Below are 26,158 nucleotides of genomic sequence, written 5' to 3'. Positions count from 1 at the left end.
CGCCGCCGTCTCTGGGGCCATGTGTTTGAGCAGGGAACAGTGTCACCCCACTCCAGGCCCCTCCAGTCTGGCCCGGGTTCTGGCCAGCTCACCCAAAAAGGCTCCCAGGAGGCCGCTGGGTCTGGTGCCAGGACCCATCACCCACCAGGCCTCGTCTCACCCGTGGCAGCGTGTGACTGGTCTTATCACAGAGATTAGCTGGGAGGAAGCCTGGACGTGGCGTCAGAAGACTGCTGCCGAAGCCCCAGCTCCACTGCCTGCCCGCCTGTGACCTTGACCTTGAGCAAGTCACGTGACCTTTCCAAACTTCTCTTTTTTTCACCTGGAAGATGGGGAGAAAAGAACAACTATCCTTTCTCCCCGATAGGACATGTGCGATGTTGAATAAGACAACCATAATACAATGCTTAATTGTTTGAGAAACTTTTAAAGAAAGCCAGAGGTGAGTGTGAGAAATGAGAAGATCCTTTACCATGGGGCAGATACGGACCGCTCTTTTCAGACCTCTGCTGGTGGCCGGTGGAAGCGGGCAGGCACTCCCCCTAGACCACCTGCTGGCTTCAACACCGAGCTATGGGGTGCCCCCGGTTGCACTCCGGTGCAGACCCCACTAGGAGTGTGCCCTGATGTGGGAGGTCTCCCCAGCCACGCTCTGAACGAATGCACTGCATGCTCCTGCAGTGCTTGGAAGTGGAGCTGGGGGGTGTGGGTGGTGGAGGGCACCGAGGAGCAGGCCTTGAGCCTGGGCCTCCTTCCCAGGCTGGGAGTGGGAGGGAGATGTCAAGTTTTCCTGGGACTGAGCTTCCAACTGAAAAAACACCCCACATCCAAACCCTTGTTGAAACTCTAACTAAAATCTGTATCAAACTCCAATGTCCATGGGGGGATTTTTTGTAATGGTTCAGGAACATAAGTCTTTTCTTCAGATCTGCTTTTACAGCCTTCGGTGACTTGTCTTTTCTTTCAAGTACAACGTGCCTTTTAAAGAGACAGGCATCCTCATGTACAGCCTGGTGACTTTTCACCGAGTGAACATGCCCAGGTACTTAACACCCAAGTCAGGACCTAGAACCTGGCCGGCTCTACCCTCTTTACCATCACCCCCGCCTGGGAAACCACTGTCCTGGCTGCCAACGGCATCCACTGGTTTCACCTGCTTTATTTTATGTGTATGGAATCATACATTTTTGTTTTTGTCTTTCACTTAACGTTCAAGTTTATCCGTACTTTTGCATATAGTTGCAGTTGTTTCTCCTCATTGCTGAACATTATTTCACTGTGTGATTGACCACAATTCTTCTTCTCCAAGGGAAGGGGGTGATTTCTGGCCTTGAACTATTACCAATAGCACTGTTAAGAACATTCCTGAATATGCCTCGGGGGAACGGATGCACACATTTCTCTTAGGTGTATACCTAGGAATGGAACTGATGGGCAGTAAGAATTTTGTAGTTTTCTTGGTGTAGGTTTTGTAAGTTTCCTGTATAATTTATCCCTAGAGATGTATAATTTTTTCACTATTGCAAATGGGCTATATTTGTTATTTTCTTTTTTAGGTACTTGTTGCTAGGGGAAAAAACCCACAATTTTTGAGTATTTATCTTGGATCCAGCCACCTTATCAATTCTCTTATTAATTATACTAGACTTTTTTTTATAATAGCCTGTTAGGTTTTCTGAATACCCACATACCACTGAAAAGGTTATTTTAACTCTTGTGTGATAACATTGATGCCATTATTTTGCTTTACTACATTAGTTAGACATGATAAATAAGAATGATATTACTCTCATCCTTATCTAGTTCTAGATTTTAATTGAAACAATTTAGAATGTCACTATTTATAATCATATGTACTATTGGGTTATGGTAAATACTTTTTCTTTTGTATACCTAATGAGCTTCTATTCCTGGCTTTTAATTGGGAATTTTAAATTTATCCAAGTGTCTTTTCAGCATCTATCGATGTGACCATGTGGCATCACCCATGATGACAATTTGCGGTGGTCGAGGATAACGCTGGTGAACCCCTTTACGTTCCTAAAATGAACAGGTTTCGGTATAACATGTTTTTCTTCTGATACTTGGCTAGTATCAAAATTTGACCATTTAAAAAAATATGTTGTATAAATTTTAACAAATGAGAATAGTTTATTTTTTTTCTTTCTTGTGCACACTTCTTCGTGTTTTAGTAATTAAAGTTACGGTGTCTTCATAGCATTAATTGAGGAACTCTCCATCTTTTAGAATGAGCTAAAATCTTTGCAATACTGTTGGAATTATCTGTCACTTAAACATTAAGTAAAATTCACTGCATCTATCTGGCACCGAATACTTAGTACAGTTTTCCATAGTAGATCTTTGATCATCTTTCCAATGTTTTCTATGGTAACATTGTTCTTCTTGGCTCAATTTTAGTCATTCATATTCAGCAGTGCAATCATCAGACTTTGTGGCCACTGGGCTGTGTGTGATGTGATGATTGTGTTCTTCTCTCTGAAGCTGTGGACAGGGCTTCTTTCTTGTTTCGGATCTTTCTGTGCTTGCTTTTCCTCTGAATCTCTTTAAGGTTTTATTTTACTTATTGTCAGTGTTGGTATTTACACTCGCCACTATTCTACTATTTGTAATCTCATTAATTACAGCTTTTAACTTTATTAATTTACAATTATATCGTTTCTTTTGTTTCAGTTCTTTTTTTTTCTAATTTCTTAAAAACAGGGCTAAGTTCCTTTATTTTTTCTATTCTGTCTTTAATCAGAGAGGCATTGACTTGCCTCCTGGCAGTACTGTTGCTCTGTCCCCTGGGACGTGCTCTCGTGACAGGTCCCAGGTCCCCATGCTGCTCTGCCTCTTCCAGGTGCTTTGTCATCCCCTTGAACTTCCCCTTTAACCTGGATTTGTCCATGGTGAGTTTCTCAATTTCTAAGTCAATATTTTTATTCCCCCCTTTTCAAATTTCTCATTTTGTTAAATGTGCTCAGACTGTAGTCTAGAAAAGCTTTCCTTTGTAAAATGTGCTGAGCTTTTACCTCCGTGACCCAATAAACAACCCGTTTTTGTAAACGACCCAGGTCCCCAAAATAATCCATTCTATAATCAAGGAATATGAGGTGCTGTGTATTTCTCATAATGCAAATTATATTCTTCATTTTCTCTGTCAGCTTAATTCACTTTTGCCCACAATAGTTGTCCATCTCTGAAATAGACATCTTTGACATTCCATGCTAAAATTGTATCTGTTTTATCCATACATGCCTTATGTATTTAGCTTCTCTGTTGTTTAATGCATACAGGTTTCTGATGGTGGTAACTTCCTCACAAAGTGGTCCTTTTACCATTACAAACACCTTTATCCTCTGTACTATTTTCCAGGTAAAATTTCCCTTTATCTAAAAGTTGACACTCCGGGGAGGGGCGGGTACAGAACAGAGGGGAATAAAGGGGAGGGGAAAAAATGGGACAACTGTAATAGCATAATCAATAAAATATATTTTTAAAATATAAAGTAAAATAAAGTAAAAGTTGACGTTCCTGCTGTTAAATTGCATTTGCATTGTTCTGGTACCTGTTTGCCTATGCATTCATCTCCGACATTTCTACACACCGTTGTTTTCATCAGTTTTCTTATAAACATGGCCCATGGTTTGGGTTTTTGTTTTAATTTTTTAACCCAATCTGGCATCTTTTTTTTATAGTGAGAAATTTAATCTACTAACTGATATACTCGATTTTATTTCTTCCATCTGATGGTATGTTTTTCATTTTCTTCCACTGTTAGTTCTGTTTTTCTTTTCTCTCGTTTGTGCTGGTTTGAAGTAGTTGCTTTGCATTTCTGTCTTTTTTTTCCCATGCCAATTTGGAACTTCTCTACTTTTCCATCTTATTAAAGGTTACATTCCTTTTCCCTTAATTCATAATCAAATGCATATTGCTCTACTACTTGAAAACGAGGTAACACAGAATAACTATCCCTCCCTCCAATCTGCTCCATTTCCTCCCTGCCTCCCCTACTTCAGTGAGATGAGACCCTGAGGAGTATTTCTCCGTCCCCTGCTTAAGATGAGACCTCGGGACACGTTCCCTCTCCTCTTCTTCTCCTTGAGTTTGTAAGGATCATTTAATGTTTTTAGCTCTGGGGTGTGGTTGGAATTTGTCTGGTAGGATGTCCCTCCTATTTTCAGAGTCCTCATGTGAGGCTCCCATCCCGGAGAGTCCACCTGTCTCGATTTGGGTTTAGGAGGAAGAGGAGGGCAGGTGTGCGAGCAAGCTTCCGTACTTCTCACGGTCTCCTGAGCCGTGCCTTTTCCTCCACGCTGAAGGCTGTGTTCGGGAGCACTTGTTGTTTGCTGCTCTGAGTATCTTCCATAGGTGGGCTGTGTAGGTGATAAACCCTGTGAAGTGTTGCGTCCCTACAGATGCCTTCTGCCCTGAAAACTGGTGGGCAGAGTATTGGGGGGGCCTTTGGTTCTCTCTCTGAGTAATCTGTAGACCGCATTCGCGCTCTCTGAGTGGTAGTGTTTCAGAGGAGAAGTTCAATGTCGGTCTGATTTTTTTTTCTTTCTTACAGGTAGTTTTTTCTTTATGTCTGGAAGATTATTAAGTTTTGTGTTTAAACTCCAATGAGGGTGTTTACCAGGATAACTGGCGTGTGTGTTTCTTTTTGTCATTATTCCTGCGAGTCCTTTCAGCCTGTAGACCGAGGTCTTGTCTTTGTCATTCACTTACTGGCTCTGTTCCATCGGTTCCGTTCTCTCCTTTGAAACACCCCGTGTTCTCAAGCTCAGTCTCCCTGGTTCTGTCCTCCAGGTCTTTTCCCTTTTCCTTCATGACTCGTCCCTGTTTATGTTTTTGCTCTGTACTTGGAGGTAGCGTTTTCATTTGGTCTTTCAGGCCACTGACTCACATCCCAGCAGCGACTCACCTGCTGCAGTTGGGAAGACTTTGTCTGGGTTTGCAGAAAGTCTTGCCTATCTATCCTGAATGGCTTTAGGGCGCATTTGCCGGCTGACTTGTAATCTGTCCCCTGGAGCAGCTCTACTTCACCAGGCCTGTGGTCTTCTGCTGGGTGCATCGTCTCAACCATATTGTGAGTGTTCTTTGTTCTTCATCGGTCCTCTGGTTGTGGAGTCCAGAGTGGCAGACTCCTGCCATGGAGTGGAGCCGATAGGGGTAGCGCTGCCTCCTCCCTCCGGGGCAGTGGTGTTGGGGCAGGTGAGCGACCAGTCTGCTGCTGGAATCTTCTCTCCCGGCCTCTCTTTTCTCCTTCAGCCATAGGGGCAGGGAGAATGCAGCCCACTTACTCAGGTACTTTTTTGGCCTCCTGGGGTTCGGGCAGACCGAGGCCAGTCAGGCAAGGCGAGTTTCAAACTCCCCTTCCCCCTGGGGTGCACAGGTCTCTCCTGGCCAGATTCTGCCCTGTATCTGCAGCTTTTGATTCTTGCCACAGAGCTCTCTGAAGCTGGTCTCCAGGTAAGAGGGAAAGATCCCCACACCTGTTTTTTTCATCAGATTTCTCATTGGTGCCCCACCTGCCCGTTGGCCTTGGCAATTCTGATTCAGGATGGACAGACAGATTAGAGAAGATCATCGCTTTCCAGTTGCCATCCCCCGTCATTCCCAGCCTCAGTTTGCCGTTGGGTCGCCTGAGACTGGCAACCCCCTACCCTTCCCTTCCTCTGGACAGGCTGTTGCTGTGACTGGCACCCAGAGATCCTAATGTCACTTCAATCCCCAAAGCCCCTTCACTCTGTTGTCTGCTTGAATCCGAGAATCAGATGAAGTGAACACTGGATTTGATTCCAGAATCATGCTCCAAGGTCCCTCGCAGTGTAGGCTGGTCACTGCCAACGTCCTCCAAGATGATTTGCGACAGTAACAAGGACAGAGTTGGACAACACTGAGCCCCATAACGGGGAAGATTTTTGTTCAGCTCCCCTTCCGGTCTTGTCTCTGATGGCTCCTTAACACCCATTAACCTCCCTTTTAATAAAAAAGTGAGAGCAGGTGCTATGCTCAGTCTCTATTAGGCAACAGGATATGTCATTAGCAGAGTGGGGACTCTGACGGGAGGGGGACAAGAGGGAAAATCAGTAGCTCAGTGAGGGGCCTATTGAGTCTGCGTGCCTCTAAGGAGCTGGTGAGTAGGCGGTCCCAGGTCTGAGCCCAGGGGTTCTCCGTGGTTTAGAGATTGGATTGCTTCCTCATTGCCAGCTACTGCGTAGGACCCTTTCCCACTCGTTGGCTAAGTGCCTGTGAATTGGCTCGCTCAATAGGTTTGCTTCCCATCACTCCTAGGCCACTTCTCGGCAGCTGAAGCCACGTGATTGTCATTAGTGTTCCATGTGTCTGGCTGAGCAGCACTTAAGTGCAAACGTGGACGGTGGCCAAGCTTCCAGCTGTACGGAGCCTTCTGGTCAGCCGTGTAACCTGTCGGATCCTTGGGGCATGTGGTGTCCTCCCCCGAGGCCACAAAAGACGGAAGCGAGCTGGGCCTGTCATACCAGTTGGACCACTGCTGACGCTGAATGTTCCAGATTCTCCCGGCCTGTCAGATTCCTGGCTGTGGCCCATCTTTATTAGGACAACAACCAAAAAAAAAAAAAACTGTCATTAGTATAGCACTCTTTTTTCCTACCAGCATGCTGAAAATGTTTATTCTCCCAGGGACATGGGGCCAGAGCTGCTCACCAGCTCTCCTAAGGGGCTGTGGTGCAGACAGGCCCATTGGGCAGTTAGACAGGGGGGCGGGGGACTGCAGGTCACTGGAGAGCGCTGGCCCCGCCCACAGCCGGCAGCCAATCAGGAAGGCAGATCAGCACATCTGATTTCTTCAGGAGAAGAGCAGTGTCTTTTTGTGAGAATTCTCCTGATCTATAAACATTTGCTCCCATAAAAAAAATAAAACTGAACAGAAACCTCAGGATTGCTACAGGCCAAACAAAACACATCCCCGCCTGACCCAGGTCCGGGCTGCAGTTTGCAATCTCCAGTCCGGACCAGGGAGCCAGCCAGCCCTCTGCTTCTGGTACTTCCCCCATTACTGTAAAGTGGGGCCACTACCTGGGCTGCTGGGATGGGAGTTTTGGAGCGGACCCTGCTTCAGTCCCCAGTCCTGCTGCTTACCACCTCTGAGACCTGGACATCCCTGAGCCCTAGTGCCCTCACCGTAAAATGGGGACAGCTACGCGAAGTATCCCTGAGGTTTGTGATGAGCATTAAGTGGGAAAATACACATAAATGCAGAGCACAAAGTTAATGTTTAATCACTGAATAATGGTTGCCATCGTTGTTCAAATAACATCTGTGAAAATACTTGGAAAAGGGCCGAGGGAGTGTTGGGTGTCGTCAGCGCTAAGGGCAGGGGCACACCAGCCAGGTGAGAAAGCCCCTCGCCACGTCTCTGCAGCGCAGGGAGTTGGCAGGTGGCCTCGCTCAGCTTTCTCACCTCGATTTCATTCACCAACGCGGTGGCAGCATTGATATTCCTGAAGTCCTGGGACTCGCCATCCAGGGAGACCCCACGCCACATCCCCGCAGCCTCCTGTGGGCTGGCATCCGAGACTCCCACACACCAGTCCTGACATACCCACAGCCTCTGGGCTGCCCCTCCCCATCACAGGACTTCGAGGGGCTGAGGAGACACGGGACAGCGCCGTCATCTTTCAGAGAAATCAGGGACGGGGGCCTGCTGTGGTGAGGACTCAGTCTGAGGTTGGTCAGGGCTGCCCCCTGGCATCGGGGCCCCTGGAGCCCGGTTGGTGCTTCTCACTTGGATGTCGACGTCAAATCACTCCTTGCCCAGAGCTCTGTTGGTGGTGGAAAGCGCAGCCGGGCACACGCCTGGCTTCAGAGGGCCCATCACCTGAGCCTCAGAGTATGGCGATAGGCTTGGGACCTCGCTCGAAGCACATCTGCTTGTGCGTTCTCCCACAGCCAGCTCCGGGGCCCAAGGGGCGTTGTGATCGGGGTGAGTCGGCAAGTCCTTGCTGGAGCTGGTGCAGGAGGGCGGCCTGGTGTCCGAGGGCATGGGCAGCTCCTCTGGGAGGCCCATCCATGGCAGGATCGGACAAGTACACTGTCAGCCTCGTCAGCCTCACAAGCCTCCCTGTCAGGGAGCATGATCTGCACCGAAGAAGCGAAGGCCGTGCTCCTTGCACGCAGTCTGTGCTCCTTGCACTCAGTCCGAGTTGAGGAGTGTTATCAGGTTGAATACCATTCTCAGGAGCCCAGTTTGTGTCCACCTTGGATGCTGAAAAACTGTGTGTGTTCTCTGCCTCCTCCCACCATTTTTACTGGTCCCTAACCGGCCCCACGCCCAGGCCGTCCTGCTCAGCATGCAGGCTGGAGCACAAATCGCCATCGCTGCGGAGAAGACTCAGGACTGTTGTCCAGCAGTTAGCTCTGGTGATGGGAAGGCGGACTGTCCGGTGGTGGGGACAAGTGGCAGTGTCAGGGTTTCCCAGGACAGACGTCATCCACTCACTCACCACTCGCTCCCTCAGCAACCTCGTGGCTGGCTCCCCACACAGGAATCTGAGCTGGATTCTGCCTTCAAGGGGTTTCCAGCCCCGTGATGAGCTGAAACGCAGGTAGAGGGGGAAGTGGGCAGGTGCTGAGTGCTCAGCAGAAGGGCAGGGCAGCGAGTTCATTGGGTGAGGACTGAGCTCTGACACTGGAAACGTGTTTAAAGAGGGTAAAGGTCCTCCATTGAAGGACCCAGATGGCAATAGAAACCTGGTCGTTGGCCCCCTTCTAAGGTGGCAGTGTCTCTCTCTTCCCGTCCAGTTGACCAGAGGTTTTGCTTCTCGCCAGCCTGGGCTCCATCCTCTGAATGCGCTTGCAGCCACCAGTATTCCTTGGCTACTGTGGTCGGAGGGCTCCCCATCGAGTGGTCAGGAGCCTGGGCTCTTGGGAATGTTCGAGTCGCCTTGCTGCATGACCTTGGGGAAGCTCGTTAATTCTCTGACAGCCAGTCTCCTTTGACAGGAAGCTAGTCCGGGCGTTCACACAGCTTTTACTAAGGCTGGAGGCTGGAGGAGAGTCCAGGCATTGTCAGGACTCAACACCTGTGTGTCCGTGGAGGCCTTAGCATGGAGCTGGCGCCCGTGGGTGCTGTAGGTGCTGGTCCTCATGATTCTCCCGCAGCCCCAACCCCACAGCAGGGGTGGCTGAGCAGCGTGGATCAGAGGTGGCTTGGACAACAGGCACCATGCATTGTCCTTTGGTCTTCACCCTGAAACCCTAATGAGGACCTGACCAAAAGGCAGATTCTGCGGGTGGCGGCCTGAGAGGCCCGCCCTCCTCCAACTGCTTCTTCTCCAGTGTGAGCCGGCTTTGGGCTTCGCTCATTGAGAATCCCTCCTCTGAGAGTCACCAGACCAGAGCAGGTCCACCCTCTACTACAGCCACAGTGAGGGGCCCAGCACTGCTTGTGCTCCTGTTGGCCTCACACAAGAGCTGCAGAGCCATCAACTGAGCCCCGATCCCTGCGTGCCGACCCCACTGGTGGCAAAAATAGGCCCGGGGGCCACAGCCGGATCAGCTCCCCCTACAGCTGGAGGGAGTGCCTTTGGCCTTGAGAAGCATATACTGCCCACCCCACCATCCCTAGCGAGGGCAGTCCATGTCAAAGCCCACAAAGTGATCTCTATGGACTCTCTTTTTTGGGCTGCAACCATAGTATAGCGGTTATTAATGAGGAGCTTCCATCGGCTTGAAAGGCTGGGGTGGGAAACCCGGGAGGCTGCGGCGGGGCTATTTAAATCCCCCACATGGAGCCTGGCATCCTTTCTGGGCCGCGTCGGGGAGGGAGGGCCGGCGGGGCCGGGTTTCACTGTGTCTCTGGGACCGTGTTTCTCTCGGTCTGGCAAGACACGGCCTCACCTGGAATTCTCGCTCACTCTCTTCCAAAGACTGGACAAAGCGATGACGCAGAGGGCCCCAGAACAATGCGGCTCACGTGGCACAAACCCGGGGTGGGCAGCCTGGGGGCACACATGGCCCTCTTTGTCTGACTTAAGTCAGGAGTTGGTGTGGCAGCTGACCACTGCTGTTCATTTTGGGGGAGGCGTGCGGTCCCCTGGAGAGGAATGTGGATTCAGGCTTGCTTTTGGCAGACTATTGCACAAGAATTTCCGCCCCCCCCCCCCCCCCCGGCAGAGGGCATGAGAAATGTGATTTCCCCAAGGAGCCCCGTGTTGGCAATCTGTACCTTCTGCCTCAAGCTCTCCTCAACAGGGAGCTGAGAAGGGTGTGTGTGTGTGTGTGTGCCCCTTTGTTTCAGAACAAACGCTCACCTAGAATAGTCCGCCATCTGGGGCAATGCTTGGGAGGCTCGCGGGCAGGTCTCAAGGCTGTCCGCTGCGTGCGTGCGTGCGTGCGTGCGTGCCAAGTGGTCTGACCTGGAGAAGGGGGGTTCCTTTTCACATCCCTTTGTCTCTGGAGGTTGTTGGTGCTGCTTTGGTGTCTTTCCCTGCCCAGTCACCTGGTAAGAAAAAGAAAAACAAGCCCTCATTTAAAAAGAACAGGCCGGGGAAAACCAAGAGTCTGTTGAAAGCCTTTCTAGGACACCTGTGTCTGTCATCTAGCAGGGAAGCAAGGGGAGTGACATCCCTGAGGTTTTTCTGAGGGCTGAGGGCAGAGGACAATGCTTTAGGGTCACTGGTCCCTGAAAAACCTATGGGAGAAAAAGCCCCCCAGCCTGACCCAGCCACGGTAAAGTGGGGTTGGAGCAGGTGCTTTCCTGCAGGGTGGTAACCCCCAGGACCCTCAGAAGTGACTTGGGAACCAGATGCCCCTTTCAGGTCAGCAAGGCCACGTGGCTGGTCCAGTGCCTCTGCAGTCATCAAAACCCCCACTTGCGAAAGAACAAGAACCTGCCTCAGAATGACTGAAGCACAAAAGGAAACACATTGGCTCATGTACCTGAGCAGCCTGGTGGTATAGTAGCTTCAGGCGTGGCTGGATCCAGGAGTGTGCTGCACTGACTGGCCAGGAGTGGGTCAGGGGCTCACCCTTGGAACTTATGCTATGGAACTTAGGACTTTAGAGAAAGTCCCCAGAGTGGGAGGCAGGATGGCCCTCCAAAGGAAGGGAGACTAGAAGCTGGGCAAGCGAAACAGCAGATGTCCACTCCAGCCCCCCTGTGCCGTTCACAAAGCTCCTCCTCGCTCACAGGCGTGTTGTGTGGTGAGTCACCACTGGCCCCCACAGGGAGTGGTTAGGGAGCCGGAAGGGGCCCAGAAAGGAGCCCTCCCACGGACTGTCAGAGTCCCCGCCGGGTCTGCTCAGGTGGCATAGCCTTTGGCACTTGTGCACCTGGTATCGGAAAGGGAGGCATTTCAGGCGCTCAGGTCAGTGGACGCCTTGCCTGCGAGCTGTCCGCCAGAGAAAGCAGGCTCCCGTGGTCCTTTCTGTCTTTCCTGCGTGCGTGAGAGCACACGCGGGGGCTAAGGAGCCCGGAACATAAATGATGCACAAACACTGTGGGTCGGGAGGCGGGAAGGGTTTCTTTCTCCCGAGGACTGAACAAGATGAGCAGAGCTCGGCGGCCCCGCTTGTGCGTTCTCCCCAGAATCTAATAAAAAGCTGTGCCGACTGCCCCCCAATGTATAATACTGTCCATATATTAAACATAATGTCCTAATAGGAACACTTCATTTCATTATGTCAGCAGCAGGAGAAAGGGCGATCTCGCAGCTGCCCTAATCAGGCAAATGGGAAAGTGGAATGTTCCTTAGATTTAGGCAGTAAAATCGACGTTGAACCAATTTGCCTCACTCGCAGGCTTTTACTGTGTTTAATGAAAGCTCGTGCCTTTACATAAGGCGCCGTAAAAAGGGCTAGGAAGCCATAAAGCTCTCTGCCATGTCTTTGCAACATAACCGACGCATTTAAACAGTTGGGTTTCAAAGAGCAGCTTCTGGATTTTCTCAGAAGTGGGTGCAGAATGGGCAGCCAAAGGTGGCCGCATGTCCTCACCCTGAGAAACCCATGAGAACCAACTTGTAAGGGTTGAAGGGGTGAACCCATGCCGGCGAGGGGGGCGTAGATTCTAGCTAATATCCCCAGGAAAGGGGCACAGTTCTGGGCCCTCAGGGAAGCCTCGTCAGCACCCTGGGGTGGGGACGGCAATGGCTGCGAGGGGTAAGAGGGGACGGTGGGGAGTCGGGGAAAGATAAATGTCCATCCTGGCCCACTGTGGGAGGGCTACCTGCCTTCTCAGAAAGGAGCATGTGTAGACCGTCATTGTAGCGCGGAGTGGTTGCCTGTTTGGTTCAGCCATTCAACCAACATTCACTGACCACTCACCCTGTGCCAGGCACTGCCTAGGGCGCCGTGGCCAGTAAACGAGGCGGCAAGGGCCCTGCCCTCATGGACTCATTGGCATGTGGGCAGACGGGCACAGCACAGGTAGGTGCGCCTGTTAGATGGTGGGACCTGTTATAAAAGAAATAAGGCAGGCTAAAGATAGGGAATGGCAGAGGCAAGGCACTTCTTTTCTCTTTTTAATTTTCATTGTATTGATCTTAGAGAAGGAGAGGAAGTGGGGGAGAGAGAGAGAAACAGAGATTTGTTGTTTCACTTATTTATGGGTTCATTGGCTGATTTTTGTACGTGCCCTGACCAGGGGTCGAACCCAAAACCTTGCCCTGTCAGAATGATGCTCTAACCAACTGAGCTCCCAGGCCAGGGCTGCAGGGGACTTCTTTCAGCCAGAGTGGCCTGAGGAGGTGGCCTGTGAGCAGAGCTTGAACTCGGTGAGGTAGGCAGGTCTTTATTTCAGAGTCTTTTGTCTGCCAACAGCCCCTGTGATTGTTTGTGCCATGTTTTGTGAGCTGTGGGACCCAAAGGCTACATTTGGTAACGACGTGGAGGTGACTGTGGAGCTTGGTTAACCTGTGAAACAGGGTGATTGCAGAGAGTGGACACAACCCAAGTCCAAAGCCAACACCTGCCCTGTCCAAGAGGCTGGGGCAAGGCACACAGGAAGTGACTGCAGCGTCCTAAAGACTTGTCCGGGCTCACGCCCACTGGTCAGTGGAGGAGCCGGGACCAGACCCCGGGTCTCCTGAGTGATGAAATTGGGGTGTAAGCTGCCTCGGGAAATGGCAGTGTTTCCTAAAACACCAGCATGGGAAGGGCCAGTGCCTGGAATCTGAGGGCAGATGACAAGACCAAGGGTCTACTCTTTGGGGGCTGGCAGAGCTGCCTCGAAGGAAACCCAGTAACCCCGAGGTAGAGCCCAGGCTGCGGCCCCTGGCATTGGCCTGGGGAGGGCTAGCCAGAGGCCCAGCTCTCTGGAGCCTTCTGCTGCCCACTTCCCCTGGGGTTGTGATGCTTGTCAGTGGCTAAGCTGCATAAGAACCGGGGTCTTCTGTCCTGGCTGGCGTGGCTCAATGGATTGAGTGCCAGCCTGTGAATAGAAAGGTCGCCAGTTCGATTCCCAGTCAGGGCACATGCGTGGGTTGCAGGCCTAGTCCCCAGTTTGGGGCGTGCAAGAAGCAACCAGTTGATGTTTCTCTCCCTCTCTTTTTCCCTCCTTTCCCCTCTCTAAAAAATAAATCAATAAAATCTTTTTTAAAAAAAAGAAGAAAAACCTGGGTCTTTTACCTCCAAGACCAAGACAGATGTCCGTCTTTGGCAGCCGGGGTCCCAGGACTCAGACCAGCCTCACCACTGCAGAGAGAAAAAGGCGCAGAGCCATGGAAGGCAGCACTCAGAGCAGCGCACCCCCCCACATGGAATGGGAGCTGGCATGTGCCCCCCTGACCCCTGGCGCGGAGAGTCTTGGGAAAGGGCAGGGGCCACGTTGTTTTCCAGATAAAGGCAGCAGAGGCTCTGTGCTGAAATCACAAGTCCTGGCCTTGCCCCTGGCTCTGTCTGCTGACAAATTGGCAGCTGACATCTTTGCTTCTGGCCCGAGTTACCCCTTATTAAAAATGGCATCTTTATAACAGATTTCTGCAAGTCACCGTCAATAGGGCACATCCCCTGTTTGGTACCGGCCATTCCTCCAGGGAGCGCTTTGCCCGCCCAATACCGTTATGTTAAAATGCCCTTCTATTCTATATTGTCCTAATATTAGAAGATCAAGTTTTAAATATGGTATTAATTACAAAAGATCTCATTTATTTTTTAGATCATTTTTCTCCTCCTGTAGGACTTCACCCCACAGTTAAGGAGCTGGGTTTTAAATTGGCTCTTTCCTCTCTGCTTTCCAAAGAGCCAAGTGGACCCACCTGTGCTCACAAACTGCACTCACGCCCAGCCTGTAAGGCCCGGGGTCCCCTGCTCTGCTTTGTTCCATCCCACTGCATAGCTTTCTTCTGTCTTCACTGGGAAAAATGGGCTCATGGTCAGGCAGCCTCCCCAGCAGCTGAATCTGAAGCTGGGAAGAGCTCCCAGCCACAAGCAACCCCAATGTTCATGATAGGGACTTGGTTGAATGACTCAGAGCCCATTCAGATGACGGGACACTAAGCAGCCTGCGACGACCGCTGGGTGACACGGAGCCACACAGTGTGAGGCCACTGCAGGAAAAACAACGTGCGTGTGGGCTCCCAGGTAAATGGACTGAGATATGCACCGGCCGGTCGGACAGTGCTGCCCTGCATGTGGTGGAATGATGGCTGACTTTCTTCGCGTCTCTTTGCATAGCTGTGTGGGTAGGAATCTGTAAGTGTCCCAAGAACGGGCCTCAGTCAGGGCTGGAGAAGTCAGGAAAGAGGGAGGGAACCTGTCATTCATTCAGGACCCACACTTAAAGCAGAGCCACTAGTGGAGGTCAAGATGGTTTGGAAAGGTACACAATGAACTTTTTGTTGTTGTTGTTACTTTTAACAGGTAACTATTTAATATGTGTTAAGGAAAATGTAAGTAGTGCCTTAGCCCTGTGTGATTGGGTCCCTGGCTCCCTCACTGGCCTTGTCTCTGACACATGTTGTTGTTGTTACTTTTAACAGGTAACTATTTAATGTGTGTTAAGGAAAATGTAAGTAGTGCCTTAGCCCTGTGTGATTGGGTCCCTGGCTCCCTCACTGGCCTTGTCTCTGACACACAAGGTGCCGCAGGACCTTTGCACTTGCTGTCCTCTCTGCCTGCAGTGCTCTCCCCCACCCAAAAGTGATTATTGATATTTTGTTAAGCATCCTCACCTACTGTCTTTTTCTCTCTCCCTCCTTCTGCCTCTCTGCCCCCGGTCCCACCAGCACCATCACACGCAGTCGTCGCTTTATAAATGTAGTGGCACAGGACACCTCCTAGACTGTCACTGGTGTCATTTCACACTCCTGTGCAGGTCTGGTGCTCTGCAGGTTCTGCAGAGCCCATAGTTGCTGGCACGTAGCTCACTAACTCCCTGGCATCTCACTGGTCACTGTTTGGTTATAAACAGGTCCTATGAAGCCAGGGTGTTTCTTTTTCAGGTCTGCTGGAGAGGGGTGTGGCTCCAAGGCCACATCCCCGCCTCTGACCGGGTCCCTCTGATGGCAGGGAGCGTTGTCCAAGGCTGCATGGGTGCAGCACTGAGCACTGGCCCTTACCTGGGCAGCCAGCGTGGGCACCTCCAGCGATGATCAGAAATGCATGACTTATGACTTCATTAAGCAGCCCCCAAATCAGGAAATTCGGCTTTTCTACCCACTCCTCGGCCTCTGATGTCCAGCAGATAAATGAGCAGATTGTCTGCTCTAGTCTGGAGAATGCCTCACTTCCTGGCTTTGTTTGCGGCTGTGAACCAAGCTGCCTCCCGCCAGCAGGCAAGTTGCCCCCACGGCTCCCCAGGCTTCCCGCCCTGTGCACCTGGGTCACTTCCTCTCCTCCTGGGGAGGGCAGACACAGGACACCCGAAGGACTGCACTTTCCCCCTGCCCCACTCACCAAATACTGCAACACCAGCTAAACTGACTGAGTGCTTGCTGTGCCCGGCACTCTTCCTTATGAGAGTTAATTCTTCTTGATCCTGACCATGACCCAGCGAGGAGCATTAGTATTACCAGGCCCATCTCCCTGGGATAGCTGAGGATACTGAAGCACCAAGCAGTGAAGGGCATTGCCTGGCCACACAGCTGAGTCTGGCTTCAGGAGCTCCCCCTTTATCTGGATCCTTAAAGGGGTTGTGGTGGAGGGTGGAGAGAGGCCCAGGGCAGGGGAAAGGGCTCCGATAAAGGGAAGCAGAAAAGGGGCAGTTAACCCAGCCAGGAGCTGGAGCAGAAAGTCTCGTGTTCCAGCAGCTGAGGGTCTATGAGTTCGTGAGTCCCCGGGAACGGGAAAAACTGTGTGCGCAGGCGCACTTGTCACAACCTCAGGGGCATCTATGATTCAGGGGAGAATGGCTGCGGAGCCAGATGACCCTCCAAGGTCCCTTCCAGCTCCCAAGCCCGTGGTTCTGTGACCATATAAGGCCACTGTGCCTGGGGAATCTCACTGCAGCAGAGTGCAGTCCTGCCTGAGAGGGGGAAGCAGAGAGCAAAGGGAACCCAAGCCCAGGCCTTCTGCAGGGTCCTGGCAGCAGAAGGAGCCGGGACCAGGGGTCTTTCCTGGGTTGCCTCTTCCCAGAAAGCTTAGAGCCTCTCGGGTGGGCTGGGTCTCCCTCTCCCTCCCTCTCTCTCCCCATCTCCACTTGCAATCTCACTCCTGGCGTTGCCAGGTTTCCAGAGCCCAGCTGGCTGCTCCGGTCCAGAGTCGGACACTCAGGCCTGCCGAGTCGGCCTTGGCTACTCCTCGTGTTGCTTCTGGTTTGGCATCTGGGAACATCTCTCGGAGCCCCCAAGCTCTGGGTAGGCATTCTGCTTGGCCTCCCTTTGCCATGCTGGCCCTGCAGGCATGAAAAGCTGGCGGATTCCCACCCTGACATGCACATGCACACACACCTGCCTCCTTCAGTGAGCTCCTTGGGGAGGTCCCCATGTGAGAGGGGACACACTCCTAGCTCACATAGTGTGTCCCGCTTTCTCTGAGCACTGTCCACAACCAGCCCCATGCCAGGTGGTACAGAGAGTGGGGAACCAAGGTGTGATCAGCGGGCCTCCAAGGCCCAACAGGCTCGTGGTAAAGACAGAACATTAATAAACAAATCTACTCAGAGGTGACCTCTGACTCCCGTTGTCATCAAGGTACAAAACATATTTCAGTCATAACTCTACTGGTTGTCAGCAACAGGAACCAAAGGCAAGTTAACTTACACAAAAATGAGAACTTGTTTGGCTCACATCACTCAAAAGTGTAGGGACAGTGTCAGCTTCAGGCATGGCTGGATCCAGTAGCTGAAATGATGTCTCTGGGACTTGATTTTCCCCTCTGTCACTCAACAGTGTAGACGAAGTTTAGTTTATCTGGGGCTGCAGCGGGGTGAGATGCCACTGGCTGTAGCTGAGGCGTCCCGTACTCCACCACTGTGCCCTCCCAACCCCGGCCTCGTCTCCCTCAGGACTCAGCCCTGGGTGGTTGCAAGAGACCAGACTGCCCTGAGCTGTTTCCCCAACCTCCAACCAAACGCCGCCTTTCATTGCCTCACACTCCTTGGGCCGACATTGTTGGAAGTGTTCCGATGCTCACTTTGTGTGCGAAACCTCTGGACTCTTGGGGAACCTGGATATAGGGACCCAGGGCAGAAGCAGCAGCCCCACCTCTCAGCATCTGCCTGGTGGCCACAGGCAGGGGGTCGAACACCACTGTGACACTCAACCAGCTGTGTGACCTCGGGTCAGTGGCTTAACCTCTCTGAGCCTCAGTGTCCTCATCTGTAAAAGGGAAATAAAAGTTTCTATCTCCTAGAATTGATTTGAATATGAAAAGGGATGGTACGAGTAAAGTCCTTAGCCCAGAGAGAGAGCTCCGTATGGATGATTAGAACCTGAACACCTTCCAGCCTGGAGGAAGCTTCGGGAAGGGTTCAGCTTACAAGCTCCCTGACACTTGCTCCTTGCCAAGCCTGTGGAGTCTCACTCTATTCGGCCAAAGACTCAACGGGACCCCTGTTCAGACTCCTCCCTCTCTCTGGTACTCTGCTCCTCAACTCCCACCCACCCAGCCTTCCTGAACCCCAGCTTCTATCTCGTCAGCTCAGGAAGAGCACAGTTTGGTCTCTCCCTGTCCACACTGCGGCCTGGTCAGCACCCCCAGAAGGACACCCGGGGCCCTCACAGGACTCGCCACACTTGTCTCCCTTCTCCCCCGGGGTCGCAGTGTGGCGCTGCCCACCCTCCAAGGTCTGAAAATGCTGTTTCATGTATCTTGTCCAGTTTTCTAGTTGTTTATACGGGAGCTAGTGAGTCCCTTTGGGGTCCCCCTGGGGCGGCGCACTGTGATCCAGGCTGGGTGTACCCTCTCTCAGCAGACTGGTACAAAAACATGTCTCCACCTGCCAAAACCCACGGCAAGTCAAGCAGGCCATTCCAAGCCGTCACTGAGAGAGCCGGGGTGAGACGCACATCCCGGCCCCAAGTTGAGTGCTGTGACCGGAACCACTGGTGCCCGTCATCTGATAAACAGATGGACAAATTTGGCATATCTCGCAAACATAAGTGAAGTGCTGATACGTGATAGGCCGTGGGTGACTCCGGAGAACACTGCACTAAGTGAAAGGAACTCGTCCCAAATGACCACCTCTCACGTGATTCTGTTTATACAGAATGCCCAGGATAGGCCAACTTATAAGAACAAAATGCAGCCCAGCAGTCGCTTACTGCTGGGTGGGGGTGGGGAACCGGTGCTCTCAGGTGCATGGTTTCTTTGGAGGGCTCAAAGGTCCTCAAATCCGATTGTGGTGATCATTGCCTGACCTTGTGAAAGCTCTAAAAACATTGGATTGCGCCCTTTCGGTGGGAGGACCAGATGTGACTGGGATCTCAGTGAAGCTGTTTTTTTTTACAAATTGTTAGCAGTTTCCTCCTGTTCATAAAGGAATGGAAGGGGTCGTGGTGTGGGGACAGAGCAGTCTGGGCTGTTATGTTGGACCAATACGTGTTTCCCACAGTGCTCAGCCTTGGACTGAAAAAGGTTACACAGTTCATTAGAGAGCGACAAACAGTGAGTGTGGGTCTCAAAATCCATACTTGCTCTCCTTAATCACTCCAACTCTAAGAGCGTTCGTGCGAAGTTTGGGTTTTACCCCCTCTTTCTAGCTTCCTCTCCTGATGGAACCCGATCAGCAGGGAGCCTTACTGAGCGGCCACCATCTGCAGGGAGAAAGGACATCTGGGCCTGTGTGGCCTTAACCCTGACCTCAGAGGGACCGGAGAACAGGAGGGTGGGGAGCACGTGGCTTCTGAGAACTGCTATGTCACCTTCGTGGCCTCGTGTCACTGTGCGGGCGCACCAGGATAAGGGTGACATGACACTCAGATCCCAGGCACGGGTGAAAGAGCAGGCAGGACCCTCCTGCTGACTGCTCCGTAGTCAAAGGTAAAGATGGTCCGCTCTGAGCGCGTCCTCTTACCTCCCATGAAAGGAAAGTGCGTCTTCCCTTTGCAGGCTGCGTGCGGCGGGCCATCAGCCACACCCTCCCGAGCTTTGCTTGCCAGTACTAATGGCTAGCATCTGTGCAATACGCAACGCATGTTCCTCTGGTTCTAGGTGCTTTCCAGTATGATCAGCACCTTATTAACTGGTGTTTCTTTCATGCAGGCAGAGGGGACATAAGAACACTGCCTTTCTTGTTTCCACCATTCTGGGTTTCAGGTTAATTTTCGGTGATTCAGGTAGAGTTTTCCTTCAGATCTCATGGCGCTAATGCAGCAGCTCAGTAATTCTGCCCCCACGTGGGACCCAGCCCTCAGCCGGCTCAGCGGGGCGGCTGGCCCGGGGCCGCGCCCGCCTGGTGCTCGAGGTGCTGAGGAAGGACAATGTGCTCATCAGCTGTCATCTGTGTGCTTCTCCTCTAGGATTATCCATGAGGATGGCTTCTCTGGAGAAGACGTGAAACAGTACAAGCCTGTCGTCTACAGCAACACCATCCAGTCCCTGGCAGCCATCGTCCGGGCCATGGACACTTTGGGCATCGAATACGGTGACAAGGAGAGAAAGGTAGGCCGCTGAGCCCTGGGGCGCAGCCACGAGGGACCCTGTCTCGGTCCCCTACTGTGTCATTCCGATAATGCCGGGCAGCCTGGTGGGAATGGAGAGACAGTGCTGTTGATGAGACAGCAGGCTGGTCACCCACTGAGCCAGCACGTCAGCCCAAATCTGGCCAGTGCCAACAGGGGCCTCACCGGCGGGCAGCCTTTCCAGCGAGGTTACCAACAAAGACGACAGCCACGCGATGCCAGGGCTTCGTTTGCAGATGAGAAAGGGTTGGTGACTGTCCTAAGTCGGGCTTCTCACAGCTTTGTACAGTACTTGCCCTTGGGCAAGGCGCTGGAACAGAGAAAATGCTTCTTCCATCTCCCAGCCCTCCCTGCCCCTCCTTAGGAGAGCTCTCCGTGCGCCGGTTGGTGGCACTGCGGGGCAGCCATGAGCATCGGCACTCTCTTCCTTTCATGCGTTTTCTGCCTCTCAGGGGTGACTCTGAGGACCCAAGGGTCCCCTTCCTGTGGGAAGTGGGTGTCTTTCACTTGAGTTCCTCAGCATCTGATAAATGGTGGATGGAGAAAGTATATAAAAGCCTTGTATTTGCCAGCATCCGCCCTGACGGTGAGACCGAACTTTATACGGCTACACTGGCAACGCTAAATTCAAGGTGGGGGCGGGAAAATGGCATCAGAGGGTTCTATCCCGAAGCCGCTCTTGTCCCCTGGTGGGATTCCGGATCCCAGCACCCCTCCCCCTTCCCGTGACCCGGAGCATGGAGGGGGAGCAGGTGGGGGCCTCTGAGCACTGGGGCCTGACGTTGAGCCTGTGGATGGAGCGCCCGAATCTCTGATTACTGTGTGACTTGCTTGTGCCTTATACACATGTCATGTCTCTGCTTACAATCACCCCGTCATTGTCCTCACCTTCTCTGGGTCAGATGAATCCTCTGTGACAGATAGCTTTAGATGTAAAACTCAGTATTTTGTGCACCAAATTCTAATTACATGGTACAGAATCATCCCAGCTCAGGTATTTGGCCCTCTAGGTACAGACAGATTGGGTGGCTGAGTGTGTCCAAGGCCAGCCGAGGATGTTGACACTGGGCACCAGCAGGAGGGCCTGTCTCTGCCTCTCCAGGAGACCGAGTCTGGAAGCTGGCTCTGCAGAGGAAGCCCTTCTCCCCCAGGGCACCGGCTCTGGCGTGGGTCAGGCAGCCAGGGCCTGTGGAGAGAGGGGCACTGCTGGTTTACAGCCTTGTTTCATGTAAGCATTGGCCGAGGACTCCCAGCAAACGGGGCGCTGTGCTGGCTGCTGGGGCTGTGGAATGAGCACAGCAGGAGCGATACCCGGAGAAAACAGACGGTCAGCAAATACCTGCTCAGATCATCACAGCAGCCAAGGTGGTCATAAGGCTGCGCTCATTTTAGCAGCAATGGCCACAGCAGTCACAAACAGTTACCAGTTATTGAGCACCTTCTCGCTGCCAGGCACTACACTAAGCACTTTACATGCATTAACTCATTTTAACTAACTTAGGCATTCACTCCCAGAGCAGGCAATCCCTGGTCTGATCTTCAGACCTGGGCCAGACCCCAGGATCTTTGCTTTCTGTCAACCTTTTAGCCAAAAAGAGAGCACGGGGCCTGAGTCTCATTTACCCAGAACGCAGACAGTGCTAAAGGCTCGGGTGTCCACAGCACACACGCACACACAAACACACACACACACACACACTCACGGCCTTCCAGAACTTCCGAGAGTGTGTGCACTCACCCTCCTGCCCACTCCCCAACCAACCTGGCCTCCCCCAAACCTCCTGCCCTGACTGTTACTCAAAAGAGTGCATGTGACTTTGGAATGCTCTTCTTCTTTGGTTTTGGAAAACACTAATTGTTCTGTGGGATTTTTTCCCCCATTTTATCCTGAACAGAGAGATGATTGGGAATCACTGGGAATGTAATATATTAAGGGCTTTAGGCTGCAGGGCTCCACGGGCATCAGGGGCTGTTCCTCCCCTGTGTGGTTTCCCAGCCCAGACAGCCCTCAAGTAGGAGGTCAGGGACGGCCGCAGTGGAGAGGGAGAAGGAGAGCAGAGAGGGGGCTCTGTGGAGAACCCGCTGGACCCCGTGGAGCTAGAACCCAGCTCTGCCATGGCAGATGGCATCGTGGCAGGTCCCTGACCCATCCCCAGGACGGCACACGCTCCCCTGGCACAATCCTCCAGGCTGGCAAAGGCCTCCAGGCACATGGGCACCTCCATCCATGTTGTGTCACCTGTGAGGGGCAGGGAAGGAATGCTGGTCCAAGACTCGGGCCAAAGTGAGCGGGGCAGCTGGAGAAGGTGCAGATTTGCAATCTGGGGAGCTGGGCACAGGAACCCCCTTATATCCGTCTGTGGGCCAGGGGGACAGCTACTGTAGACTTGGTAGCCAGGGAAGTTTCCCAGAACCCAGAAGGGAAGGGATATTTGTGATAAAAGCTGAACATGAGAAACAGCCAGCAGCTGGAGATGGAGGGGACAGAGGTTCCAAGGCCCCGAGCAAGGGGCGAGGCTGGTGTGTTGGAGGAGAGGAAGCTTCTGTTCAACCTGAACTGTACTCTGTGCCGGGGGAGGGGCCCCAGGGTGTTGGACACCCTCCGGCTCTTCCACCTGCAGCTGCACGTGCCCAGGTGCCAGGACCCGAGGGCTGGTTCTCCAACTCCTCTCTCAGGTTCCTGGAGGCTGCCCACCTGGGGTCTGCAGTTGGGATGTTGGGAGAACTATCCATGCCGAGCAGGCCCAGCTGAGTGTCCTGGTCTCTAAAGAAAAGATCTCCTTCCCTCTCTTGGCTTCCACTGCCACTGTCCCCACCCCACCCCCCATCATGGGGTGTCTGATGGAGGACAGCCCCGCACCCAGTGCCTGCTTGGGCCAGCCAGCTTTGGACTCTGCACTCAAAGAAGCATCTAGAAGTTTCCGGGCTGTGCCCCATTAGAACGAACTGTCCCTCACTCATCCTGGCAACTGGCTCACCACCTGCTCCAGCCCCCAGTGGAGGGAAGACGGACTGACCTCTCCCTTGGCCTCTCTGCACTGTAGACTCACCTGAGGCCATGTGACTGTGTGGGAGCCACGCCCAAAAGAGCCTTCATGTGGGGCAGACAGCAGGGACCCCCCCACTCCGTGCCCCAGCCTCATCTGACCACAGACCCTTCCCCAGAGACACTGGGCCCTCCCAGCCTCCAGCCCTTGTCTCTGGCCACACCCCCTCCTCTAAGGTCCGTCTCTTCTTCTCTTCCCGCTAGACCCCCTCCCACTCAGTGCAGAGGCAGCTCAACCCCCCACCCCCCGCCTTCTAGGAAGATTCCCCTCCTTCCCCTGGACTCCAAGACTCAGCTTCATGCTTCCTCCACTGGGCATGCATCCCTGCGCCCTTGTGAAGAGTGCTTGTCTGTGCCACCCTTTCCTCAGAGCAGCGACCCTTACACGTTAGGGTCGAAACCCACGTGAGCAGGCAGCGACAGGCACGGGTCTCCTCTCCAGAGCAGTACCTGCATGCCCATTCGAGATTTTGTGTGCAATCCCAGGGGGCTCTGGAACACAGAGAGCCTACCAATGGAGGCTAGAATAAGAACTCCTTTATCATTTAAGGCCTTTCCCTGCTCAAGGCCTGAGTCTTTCATCTTTGGGTCACCTCCTCACCCCAACAGCCAGCACAGTGCCCAGAACATAGTAGGTCTTCAAAAATAAACCCTTGCGTGGAATAGCATTTCCAGTTCTTCCAGTTCTCAGGCAAAAAAAAAAAGGAAAAGTACCTGTAATTTCACCACTAAATGAATAGATGTTGGTTGAGTGCCTACTATGTGCAGGCTTTGGGCTAAGCCCTGTGTAAAGATTCAAAAGTATGTGAGATGGGGCCTTTAAGGAGCTGGTCATCATGGGAAGACAGGACTCAGAGGCTGAATGAGCTCACTTGTTCCACAAGATGGTCAGGGAAGGCTTCTTGGAGGAGGTGAGGCTGGACCTGACCTTGAAATAGGTATGGCCTGGCAGCTGTGGGCGGGGAACGGGACTAGAAGCAGGGAAGTGGGTTGGCAGTGACCAAAAGGGACTTGGTTGACAGAGGAGGCCAGTGGCCAGAATAGAGGCTTAGGATGAGGGCCAGGTGTGGGAAACCTGGAAGATCCCTTAGGTCCAGGTTCGGTGGGCCTTGGAAAGAAGGCCAAGGACTTTGGGCTTTAGCCTGTGGTGGGTACACAGCCATAGAGAACTTTTGAGCTGGGAGGGATAGCTAAAAGCGAGCTTAGGAAACTAGCATATTGGCAGGCATAGGACGGACCGGTGCAGGGAGAGATCGAAGGTGGGTGGGGACGCAGGCTGGGAGGCCGTGGTGACTGACCACTCACCAGGGTCTCAATGGGGGCTGGAACTGACTGCAGCTGAGTGGTGCGGTGACAGAAAAAAAAGGGACTGGGGGCTGGCACTGGGGGCAGAAGGCTAAGGATCAGGAAACTGGCACTGTGGTGGGACCAGCCTGGATGACTGGGAACAAGGTCAAAGCCAGGAGATGGGGTCAAACATGGCGTGTGAGCCTTCAGCCCAGTGGGTTCCCAGGTGGGGTGGTCCCCAGGTGGACAGACTCAGAACTGAAGCTGTTCGTTTTTACGGTCCAGGGCCTGTTTAAACCAGTACACGAATTAAATTACTAACACTAACAGGTCCCTGAGCAGTGGGTGCTACTGTTGCCCCGTTTTACAAGCGACTTGCCCAAGGCCATGCAGTACGACATAGGTTCGAACGCAGTACAGGGGCTGTTGCTGATGAAACTGCAGTCCCCGTGCATCGGGTCCAGAGCAGAGTCCCACCTCAGGAGGCACAGTCAGGTAAAACATTAAATCATTGAAAGAATCCATATTTTCCCCAAATCTCTAAAAATATGGAACGGGACCCAAAGGACAACGCCCACTGCTGTCCTCAGGTAGCCTTTCTCCCTGCCTCGCGTCTGTCCCCCACCCACCGCCCTCCTCTGCTCCTCCCAGGTTCCCCAGAGACCCTCTCCCACCTTATCCCCCCTCCTCCTTCACTCTGCCGACTGGAGGGTCCCTCTCTTCCTCTCCCTCCCTGCCTTTCTTCACCTCTTCGTCCGTCCGTTTTCCTCTTGCTTCCTCTCCCTCCATCGCTCCTTTGCTCCCCTCTCCTTTGCTCCCCTCTCCTTCTTCCCTCCCTTTCCCGCCTCCTCCTCCCTCCTTCTCTAACGTCTTTCCTCCTTCCCTCCCTCCCACTCTGCAGCTCATCATCCCGTCAACCACCTTAGCCTTTCAAAGCTGAGTCCTTACCCCTTCCTCCTTCCCCGGCCCGGGCTACACGCCTGCATCACAGAAGCACAGGTCTGGCTGAACTGTTCCAAACAGATGCCGGGAGAAGGATGGGGGCCTGGACCATTACCGGGTTAGAAGATCCACTGAGAAAGTCTATGAATCGTCCCATCCCATGTCAGTGGATGTACACACACACACACACACACACACACACACACATATAAACACATAAGGGTGTATGTACTTGTATGTGTAGAATATATTGTTAGCTAATAGGACAGGAGCGAAGAACTCATGCCTTGAACTTGTGTGAGGTTTTCTTCAGTTGAAAATACTCCCGTTTACATTTTTTCACCTGTTTTTACATTCCAATTGGTGCATATGCCTGTTTCTCTCACTGAATTATAAAGTCCTTGAAGGCTGAAATGTAGACCTTACTTGTCTAGTGCAATGCCTGACCCAAGAACTAGGGGCCTGTGTGCAATTCTCACTCCAACCACACATACCTGGCCCTGGATAAAGTATCGACCTTCCTCAGCCCTCAGTGGTTCTGTCTGTGAAATGGACCCAACCCTCGCACCCTCCTCATTCACGGGCTGTAAGAGTGAAGGAGACAAGCCTGTAAAGGGCTTAGGACAGTGCCTGACACCCAGGAAGTTCCCAGCGCACGTCAGCTCCTGTGCTTTTCATTATTTGTTTAAAATGATTAAGACTCATGAAACATTGGCTAATCATTCTCACAGCAATCCAGTGAGGAATGGGTGAGCTGTTACGTGCACTTCTGCAAGTAGGAAATGGAAGCTCGAGGGGACTTCTGCTTCTCTGGGGGCTTCATTAGAGCTGCCCC

The 26,158-nt window shown here is 52.5% G+C and overlaps 1 protein-coding gene across 3 annotated transcripts in view; it reads left to right on the top strand.

Annotated features, from left to right (window-relative positions):
• Positions 1-26,158, top strand: part of GNAO1 (G protein subunit alpha o1) — a 130,653-nt gene that overhangs the window by 57,715 nt on the left and 46,780 nt on the right. For all 3 annotated transcript variants that reach the window (XM_037041688.1, XM_037041687.1, XM_037041689.1), the window contains exon 3: positions 19,887-20,028. In XM_037041688.1, coding sequence (XP_036897583.1) covers positions 19,887-20,028 — 142 coding nt within the window. The remainder of the gene's footprint in view (positions 1-19,886; positions 20,029-26,158) is intronic.

Source organism: Sturnira hondurensis, unplaced genomic scaffold (genome assembly GCF_014824575.4).
Source record: "Sturnira hondurensis isolate 20B ecotype Veracruz unplaced genomic scaffold, ASM1482457v3 Scaffold0003090, whole genome shotgun sequence".
Taxonomy (NCBI): Eukaryota; Metazoa; Chordata; class Mammalia; order Chiroptera; family Phyllostomidae; genus Sturnira; species Sturnira hondurensis.
The sequence above is the reverse complement of the archived record's forward strand: the minus strand, read 5'-3'. Positions and strand labels throughout refer to the sequence as shown.